The sequence below is a fragment of the Athene cunicularia genome, assembly GCF_003259725.1.
Source record: "Athene cunicularia isolate RWA chromosome 9 unlocalized genomic scaffold, athCun1 chr9_part1, whole genome shotgun sequence".
NCBI classification, from domain to species: Eukaryota; Metazoa; Chordata; class Aves; order Strigiformes; family Strigidae; genus Athene; species Athene cunicularia.
The window spans coordinates 2,210,524-2,220,322 of NW_020799110.1; the positions used below are offsets into that span (position 1 = coordinate 2,210,524).

General features: G+C 43.5%; 1 protein-coding gene across 1 annotated transcript in view; it reads left to right on the forward strand.

Moving 5' to 3' along the window:
• The window catches only part of RSRC1 (arginine and serine rich coiled-coil 1), a 156,884-nt gene extending 150,312 nt beyond the window's left edge, over positions 1-6,572 (forward strand). The window contains exons 9-11 of the mRNA XM_026854947.1: positions 3,074-3,180; positions 4,065-4,211; positions 5,043-6,572. Of these exons, the coding sequence (XP_026710748.1) occupies positions 3,074-3,180; positions 4,065-4,211; positions 5,043-5,135 (347 nt within the window). The 3' untranslated portion in view covers positions 5,136-6,572. The remainder of the gene's footprint in view (positions 1-3,073; positions 3,181-4,064; positions 4,212-5,042) is intronic.
• Positions 6,573-9,799: the final 3,227 nt, after the last annotated feature.

Sequence of the window (9,799 nt, forward strand, 5' to 3'; positions counted from 1 at the left end):
CTCCTCCAGCCCAACCATGACCCTCCCCCTGACCATTCCCAGCTCCCCCAGATCCCTCAGTGCTGGCTCAGCCCGACTCTTCAACCCCTCCAGGGATGGGGACTCCCCCCTGCCCTGGGCAGCCCATCCCAACGCCCAACAGCCCCTTCTGCACAGAAATCCTTCCTCAGAGCCAGCCTGACCCTGCCCTGGGCAGCTTGAGGCCATTCCCTCGGGGCCTGGCGCTGCCGCCTTGGCTCCAGAGACTCATCCCCCCTCTCTGCCCCCTCCTGGCAGGGAGTTGCCGAGGGCCAGGAGGTCTCCCCTCAGCCTCCTCTGCTCCAGACTGAACCCCCCCAGTTCCCCCAGCCGCTCCCCAGCAGACCTGTGCTCCAGACCCTGCCCCAGCTCCGTTGCCCTTCTCTGGCCACGCTCGAGTCATTCAGTGGCCTTTTTGGGGTGAGGGGCCCGAATATCCATATCCATGTATCCATAGAGACTAAATAATATTCCTAAATACTTTTTAAGCAATGAGGCAGCTTCTTGTTTGCTGTTTACAAATGCTGCTCACAGCAAACTCTCCCTGCTCCCCAGTACAGCACCTTGGCCTTTTCAGGCTGGCCCCAGTGTACGATGTATAAAGAAGCAAATGGTTTTCATAAGTAAATAAGATGGAGATTAATCGGTTAAAATTGTAAACATGTAAATAGCAAAATGAATTCAAGATTTGCTTGTCACTGCAGTCAGACAAAGAAGCAGGTAAGGAAGATTAACCGAGCCGTGAGTCTGAAGAAGCAGAAGATGAAATGGAGAGTAAAGCACATACTTTTGTGCCAGCTGGACTTTAATGAACAAGCCAGACTGCCCAGGACTGAGAACAGAACAGTTTTGGGGCACAACCTGTTGGTAAAAAAAAGAGGTTGTTACTTTTGTGTGCGCGTGTCCATTCCAGGAATATTTCTGAGCTGCCATCTGAAGCTCCACTTGTCATTAATAGACTGAAATGAGTTTTCAGTGGTTGGTCATTACAAAAGGCTGTAAATTACTTTTTTTTTTTTTTTTCCTTGGGCAAAATAGAAAGTATTTTGCAGCGTTAGGTGTGTATCTAGATGGATTTGGATTTAGAATTTTGTATAGAGGGAAAGAGTTTGGCGTTTCTGAATAATTCTGCAAGCTCTTTTGGTCTGCCGGCACTCTTCCTGACTCGAAATGACTTTGGTTTCTTTAGAACAAGTCATGTAATGTTTCATACGTATGTATGGGTGTACTACACGTATATAATTACAATTGTTTTTCTATTTAAATTTGTGGTTTGGATAGGGTTTAACTTATTCTTGTGTATTCATGGAATATTTGATTAAGCTTCAGGTATCTGAAAAAACAGCACGGTTTTATCCTAGGTTGCTTTTCCCTCATCTTCTTGGCAATCTCCTTTTTACTTTGTCTTTCGAGGTCACGGTTCTGTGAGCCATGAGCTCACCCCCTTGGTACCAGCTCCCTCGGCCACACAGAGCCACGAGCAGACACAGTTGTCTCTCCTCTCAAGCCACCTAGAAAAGGAGTTTCTGGGGCTGGTGTTAGCAGAGAGCTGGCCTCTGAAATCTGGCCAGTGCAAATAAACCCATTCTGATGTCAAACCCACCTCTTACAAAACCTCTGAAAACCAAATTTGAGCAAAAAGTTTTCCCCAGATCAGGCTGTGTCGGATCAGCAGAGCTTCGGGGACGATGTCCCGTTTCCCTGGGCTGTGGCACGGCTCCGAGGGGGCCGACGGGTCATTCACCAGATGTTATTGGTCATTTAATGCTTCTGTTTCAATGTTTGTTAAATTCTTAGCAGGCTTCATCACCCGTTTTGTCTTTAGAAATAAACAGAGAAATGGGAATATTTTACGCAGGGTTTACGGGCAAGTCACTTTTTCTTTTATCAGATTCGTGGGGGTTTCTAATTACTGTGTGCGTGAAATTTTCGGATGGCATCTAAAGGATTAAGGCACATTTTATTTCTGAAGTAACATTTCAAATTATTACTAATACAGACAATGAATTTCAGTGAAATCATCTGTTTTGACCGTATATTCTGCCTATGACGGGCAACTCTGATTTTTAAAAATTCTTTTAAAATCGTATAAAAATCACTTCGGTTGAAGAAGAGGGGGAGAGAGAAGTCAGATCATCTTTTTGGCAACTGAGATCAGCAAAACTGTAACATGAAACTTCACAGTCATCCCTTGGGAGTTTGATTTTTAAAATAAACCCATCTCGCTTTGTGAATACTCGTAGTTTCCCACCAGTCTAATCCATCCAGAGGAGCGTCTGGTTGAGCGGTGAAAGGACTCACAAAACCCACCTGACATGGTTCCGTGTTTAGTGCAGCTCATAGCAAGGTTGGCAGGAGCTGCTCTTCTTCACCGTAACGTCCCTGGGAGCTGCATTTGCTTTGTCAAAATAAAATCTCACCCTGGGATTCAGAAGTGCTTGTGAAATACACGTGCACTGTAAGATCTCGTGGAGCGACACAGAAGCGGTTTGCCTGCAGTTTTGTCACCTGAGAATCGTATTAGCACGTCATATTTAGTGTGTATATTAGGAATATTTTCTCACCAGATTCTAAGATTATTTTGGGGGGGGTCAAATTCACCTAAAAATGTAACTCTTAAGGTGAGGAGAACACGGATGATGGCACGTCTCTCGGGACATCTGTGACTGAAGCCAATTCTCCATACGAGCAGGAGTTTACTACTCCATGCAGATGGTGCTCCCCTGAGTTGTCTGCGCCATCACCAAATCCTTAACTTCTCCAGGAAATCCTCGTGCCATCAGTCTAGCAGTTATCCTGCAAGGACATCTTCTAGCAAATTCTTAAGTTACCATCTTGAATGATATCATCCGTTGGAACAATAACGGCCAACTCACTGAAGTTATTTTTACTAAAGAAGAGAGTATTTCTTTGTAACGGAGCATTTTAGGCTGCGTTACAAGTGGGGTTTTTTCTGGCATGTGCTGTTGTAAAATATATTCAAGGCATTGCTTAGACACGGCACTTAGCACAGGCTTACACTAATGTACACTGACATTACACCTTCTCTTTGTAGACCAAGCCACCCTAGTAGAGCAAGTGAAACGAGTAAAAGAAATTGAAGCTATTGAAAGTGACTCCTTTGTTCCACAGACATTCAGATCGAGTAAAGAAGTCAAAAAGGTAAGTTTTCAATATCTTTTCTTGGTGCATAATCTTTCAAAGTCGGGTAGAAGCTGCGCTATTAATAGAGATTCCATTGATGAAAGAGCATCGATGTTGACAATCTTAAAGCCCACCAACCTCTCTCCTGTGTTCTCGGTGTGGTGTTCAAACAAGGTGTTTAAACATGCAAGAATTTCAACAAAATCAGCTGTTTTCACTGTATATTCTGCTTATGCTGGGCAACTCTGATTTTTAAAAATTCTTTTTAAATCATAAAAAAACATGAGGATTTTTTTAGAGAGAGCAGAAATTAAAATCCAGAAATAATCGTTTACGTTGCAATTAAAGGCAGAGATCAGTATTTTTAATTCTGCTTGACTGAAGCCAGACTTGAAGACCGTATTTATTCCCTGAAGCAAACCAGCATTGCTTTCAGTCTGCCCTCCAGAAACCTGACGTGAGACACCCGGGTTTCAGCGTTTTACCTGCAGCTTGGCTGCCGACCCTTCGAGGGAACTCGGACACTTTGCTCTTTGGAAGCACGCAAGCAAAGGTTTTGTTCAGTTTTTCCATCTGACAGCGAGGTGGTTTGAATTATCACTCTTCTGTTTCCCCCAGAACATGCATTTTCTTGCCTTTTCAGAAGTCTCCGAGAAATTCCTGCAGCTTTTTCAGAATGGGATCCAAAACCCCAAAGCTACGGCTCCACGAGTTCTCTCGCTGCCTTTGGCGATAACTTTTTTTTCACTTTGTGTGTTTAGTCTGGATCTTAGTCCAGACTTAGTGTCCTGCTAAGCACGCTGAGAGGTTTTCTGGGCACGTGCTGCAATGGGAAGAAAGCCGAGTGCTCGGTTAAGGACTTTGAGGATAAAACACTCAGATATGTCTCTTTGTTTTTTTAGTCAGCAGAGCCTATTGAACTACAGTACGAACCTGTAACTATTGGAGCGGGAACTGCTGATGCATCTGCTCCTGAAAAAGAGCCACCGCCTGCCAATATTCCTACTGCCATCAAATATCAAGATGATAATTCTTTGGCGCATCCAAATGTAAGTGTGCGGATATTTCCTTTCTCTTTAGAACAAGGCAGCCCATGGGACGGGAGCAGGTTCATGTCGCCTAACAACCATTTTGCTGGGCTGCTCATCCCATAATGTGTGGTCTGAAGACTGGGAGCTGATGGGCCTCTCACTGGCTCAGAAAGGCTCAGCTCCTTGCGCCATCCAACATCATCCAACGGAGAACGAAAGTTCATCAGCGATAAAGTCTTAGAGTCACAAACAGATTTTACAACGGAGTAGCGTGCTAATTTAATGCAGGGGAATTTAAGATCCTGTTTGTATAAAAAGTCCTGTTCGATAAAAATTGAGGGAAAAAAAAGGCTTTTGGTTTCTGTAGTTGGAAGCCTGGTGGAAGACTCAAAACTTGCCAAATCATAAAGCTTTAAATACATCACAAACTTGAAGATAATTTGAAATCATTGTGGCTAAACTTATGCAAATTCCTTTGGGAGCACTTGTAATGGGAAATAGGATTATTTACAGTAGAGGTTTTTTTAAGGATTATCAAGTTAAAAATGACTCGCAGTAACTGAACTGATGTGAGTTTTGTCTAATGACACAGCTAACGAAGGTCAAGGGCGGTGTGATACGGCGAACTGGCTGTTTCGGGAGACTGAAATTGGGAAGTTTTGGCTTTTCAATTATTCAGTACCTAACTTTACTAGTGTATTTGTTATCACCTCTGTGCTGTAACAACCCCTGTGCCGCTGGGCTTGTTCTTTGGGCGCTGAAGTAGTCGGCATATATTTCACCAGATTGTAACAAAGAGAAAGTTAATGAGTTGTGCCTGCTTTTGCCCCTCTCGCCCTTGTCTCTCAGCTGTTCATCGAGAAGGCAGAAGCAGAAGAGAAGTGGTTTCAGAGGCTGATTGCTCTTCGGCAGGAGAGGCTGATGGGCAGTCCTGTGGCCTGAGCCAACCGCTGGGACTATCACATACCAGTTCTCCACGAATGCTAAGAAATCTTACCATTAAATTGTTTTATTTTTCTCTTTAGAGGGGATTTTAATACTTGGTGTGAGTTGTACAGAGAATAAATATTTCGTTTGCGTAAACAAGAACGTTCTATCCTCTGTTTTTCTCCCGAACTCCTTGCTGGGTGACTCGTACTGCTGAGCAACCCGCTGTGGATGGGAAGGCCATCAGGGCAGTCTGATTTTCTTGGGGTTTTGTGCCGAATTCCTCCGGGGTGCAAAAAATCTGACAGCCCAAGGAGATGTAATTTTACCCTTCCCAATCCAAAAAAATACATATAACCATGTAGCAGCGTAAAGATAAATGACAAGGCTGTCAAAGAACGTTCAGGAGCACAGCGATACCACCCCGGGCCGTTACATCTGCTGCAGCTGGGGGAGGATTTAGGGCCAGTGACACCACTGTTACCTCTCCTTCCTTCCACTCCAGCAGCTTGTGAATCCCAAAGGTCTGGGGACAGTCTCCTTGCTGAGGGGCTCTTGGAAATGGGTGCGTCCCCCCACCCGCTCCAGCCTCAGCCTGCTTCCTCTCTCCTGGTGGGCTCAAGCAAAAAAATAGATGTTTTATGTTTCCTTGAACATCTGCCCACTCCTGTTGGCATCCGGGAGTAGATGTAAGGAAAAAGTTATGTTCTCCTTTTAAACAAAACCGTAAAGTTTTCAGCAGGTTTCAAGAAATATTATTTTCCGAGCAGTTTTAAGCACATTAAAATGTTCAATAATCTGGAAAGGGCAGCTTTCTATGAACTCTGAATGGGAAATAAGTATTATTGTGCATAATGGTACAGACCTTTGTTGAACAAGACCAATGGCACCTCTGTTTCTGTACAGAACAACTCTTTCCAGCCTACGACGCTTCTATCTGACTAGGTGTGACTTTAAATAATGAAAGATTAGTCCTATCTGAACACAGCAAACTTACCCCGAGTATACTTACAAAAAAATATCTGTTATCCAACTAAATGCCAGAGATCAACCAAATAAAATGCAAAAGTATTTCTTCCGAGGTATCGAGCAAAGCTGTGAGAAAACTATTACTTCAGTAGAAGCCTAAACTGAGCCCCCCTGCCCTGCCCTGGACTTTCCTCACTGGAAATTACCTGCATCAGCTTTCCTGTGCGAGTCACGGAATCCGTAAGGTGGTTTTGAAGTGTTTTTCTCCTTGTTCTTAGATCTATGGAGGGGAAAAAAAAAAAAAGGGATGATTCTAGAAATGTACTTTGGTTTTCTTAATAGTTTTAGATCACCAGTGTAAAAGGAAAATGTATTACATTTGCATTTAACACATTTTTACTTTATGAACAGTGTTAGTTTTACCTGGTCCTGCATTAAAAGGGCTATTGGTGTTCAAGAGTACCTTGTCTGCAGCAAAAAGTGAGGGGGGGGGGGAAACGTTTCCCTTGTTTGATTTCAGCATTTCTGAATGATAAATATTTGTCATCATTGTGTTTTCTAATTTTCTTCTGTGTTTCTTTCACGGTAAATAAAAACTATGTGATCTCCATGTAAGGTACAGGTGTAAATTCCTCTTTTTTCACATTATGTTGGATAATTTTGGTATTTTTATCGGATACAAAATGATTCCTTTTATGTAATTCACGGCCCTATAGGATATTCAAAAATTCTACGAACTGGTCTGTCATTAGAAAATAAGATTTAGTGGAAATAGTGGGGTTGTACCTACTATTGCTTATCAATCGGTAACTAAATTTTGCCAGCGAGTCTACGCTGGGGGAGAATTGTGAGCAAGATCTGGAAAGAAAATGGAAATGGTGTTTAGATAATCTGAAGAGAGATATGTACTGAAATATGCCAAACGTAATTTGAAACATGGAGCAAATCATTATGAAGTTGATTTTTGTAGTTCCAGTTCCAGATTAGTGATGAGAATAAGCAGTAAACACTCAGAACTCTTGTAGTTTGCATGAAACACGTAACTTGTTTATTGCCCCCGTGTCTGTGTGGGGACAGTCTAAGAGTTTAAGTGGGTTTTTCCTGGTTTAGGCCCTGTATTCTGTCACCCTATCTCAATTCCTTCACTGAACGCTCATTACGCATACTTGAAGTTTATGAAGTTGGTGTTGGGAGATGAAGGAATGCCAGGGTGGAGTTTTTACCTGGATACCAGTGGTTTTAAGTTAGAAAATTTACTATCCTTGTTACAAACCTGCACATTCCTGCACTGCAGAGGTCTACAGAGACCTAAAGCAAGTTGGTGACGCTCAGGTGTGTGTCCTGGAGGTGGGAGCTCACGTGGAGCTGCGTAGCAGCCTCAGCAAGGCCAGATGTTGAGTCTTGCAAGTGGGTTTTAACCGCGCCGTGGGTCCCCCGCTGTGTAAAGCCAAGGGGAATATTCAAAACCCCCGTCACCGAGATGTGGGTGGCCTCTGCAGGAGTCGCTTGCCGGGAGGCTCAGTGCTTTGTGAAGCTGAGCCCTGGGTCAGGGCCCTGCCTTGCCAAGAACCTGCCCGTCGCTGATTCCACAGCGTAAACCTTCAGCAAAAATAGATGCTGATCCGCTGCGTTCGCTCCGGCAGAGCAGAATAAAGGTTGTACGAGGCCAGTTGTAGGGTTGTAAGAGTAAGTGTTCAGACTGCAGCACTCGATTCAAGTTGCATAAACTATTTTGCTTTTACTTGAACAGCATCCTGTGATAAATTATTCATTTTCCTGTCAAAGGTAGGCAGATATTGGAGTATCAGAGATAAAATATGGAAGAAGGCAGCAACCTCAGAAATAAACTTCACTCTGTAACCAGCTATGCACAACTAAGGAGAATTTTGGCCAAGTTACTGCTGAAAATTATTTTACAGGATTTGGACACATGATAAATGGATTGTGTCCAGATACAGGGGCACCATTCCACGTGGGGGGCCTTCGTGCTTGAGGAAAACAGAGCATGTGTTACCTAATCAGCCTGATCCAGATTTAATGAACTGTGTCGTCACGCGGACATGAAACCCATATCGATGTGTACAAATTAATCACCACTAACCTGGAAAAACGCACTGCTGACTCTCTGCCCACACTTCTCCTGATCCGAAAAAAAGAATGATGCCTTTCGACAATAATCCTGCTTTCTGAGTTTCTTTGCTTCTAAGGGCTTCCGGTGTTCTCACATTTAGCATTTAGGACTCTTGCCTATGGAAAGTTTTCTTCTTGTTGTTGTATTTTCCACTTTGCTCCTGGTGAAGGGAATGGATTCCTGATTAAGGAAGGGAAAGCAGCAGCTGTTTGTTAGTTATCCAACTAAAGCCCAGGACTTTTAGCTGCGTTTTTCAGTCTGCAGAGACAGCAGTGACACGGTTTTGTCATTCAGGACTCGTGACGGGGTGTCTCTGATACAATCAGCTCTAACACAAAGTTCCTCCTAATGCCAAACTACCTTAAATCTGACTCAGACAAATGGTGTGTAGGAGTGAAAAGATAATGCTGTAACTTGAGCCACTCAGAGTTCTGGTAGTCAGCAAAGACCTCTACCCCTAGAAATTACATTAGCAAACTCATTTCACTTAGCCTGCTGAGCAGCCACCGTCAATTAAAATCAAACCAGGCTGATTTTGATTTGATAACTTTTAGGTAAAACGTTCACTTCGGCCTTTCTGATTTCTTGAGTCATTCAGCGTCTCCACAGCTATTTTTTTTTTTTTTTTTTAAGGACGGTAATTGCTTGAAAAGGAGCTGTGTTTAGTTTTTAAATTATTATTGGTACAACATTTTAGAAAGATGTTTTATTTCTAAAATTTTAGAAATATGTTTAGAAATATTTTAGAAAGATGTACTAAAATAATGGTATCTAAGGAAACACTGCCAGCCAGGAGATCAAATTTTGCTACTTCTGCTTCAGTCACTCTGAGATGAGCAGGACTGGATGATCCCGAAGGCCATTTTTCCATCAGTAACCCAAAACCAACCTTCTCGATGATTACAGTTTTCCATTTGTCAAGTTACAAGAAGCAAGTTATTTTTAGTGGAGATCCTTGAACTCTGGAAACCCGTTTCAGGAGAGATCAGCTTGAACCCATGACTTTATCCACGTATGACACAGGGCTGCGGCGACCCTTCAGCTTGCAGCAGGAATAAAAAGCTATGCTAGAAGTATTACTACTCCAGAATTTAAAATATTCACCATTTGTAATTTTGACTTAGTGCAGCATTGCCTAATTTCATTTGTCCTGATTGTTCCCTCCCCTCCTTTGTTAAGACCCAGGAAAAAAAGAGTAGCAGTGGCTGGGCGGGATTCTGTGATGCTGGGGAGCAAGACTTAGACACTGAGTCACTCTGGAATTGCCACTCCGGGGTGAGATGTGACACGATACATCTACTCTTTCTGGAAAGAAGCAGAGTTGCAGCTCAGCCCAGCGAGGGGAGGAGGGAGCTCAGTGCTAACACCAGCACTGAGCTGTGCTTTGCTTCCAGCCGGGCTCCCCCCCTGCCCCAGATCAAGGTGTGCGCCTCATCAGCTGGAAGTGGTTATGCCACAATTTAAACCCAGGTGACAAGGCAAATCGCTACTTGGCTATCAGTTTGCTTCTTCAGAAATACAACAGAGACCGGGGCTTCATGGCTGCGGGGAGAGTAATGACATGAGAAGCCTCTGGGCC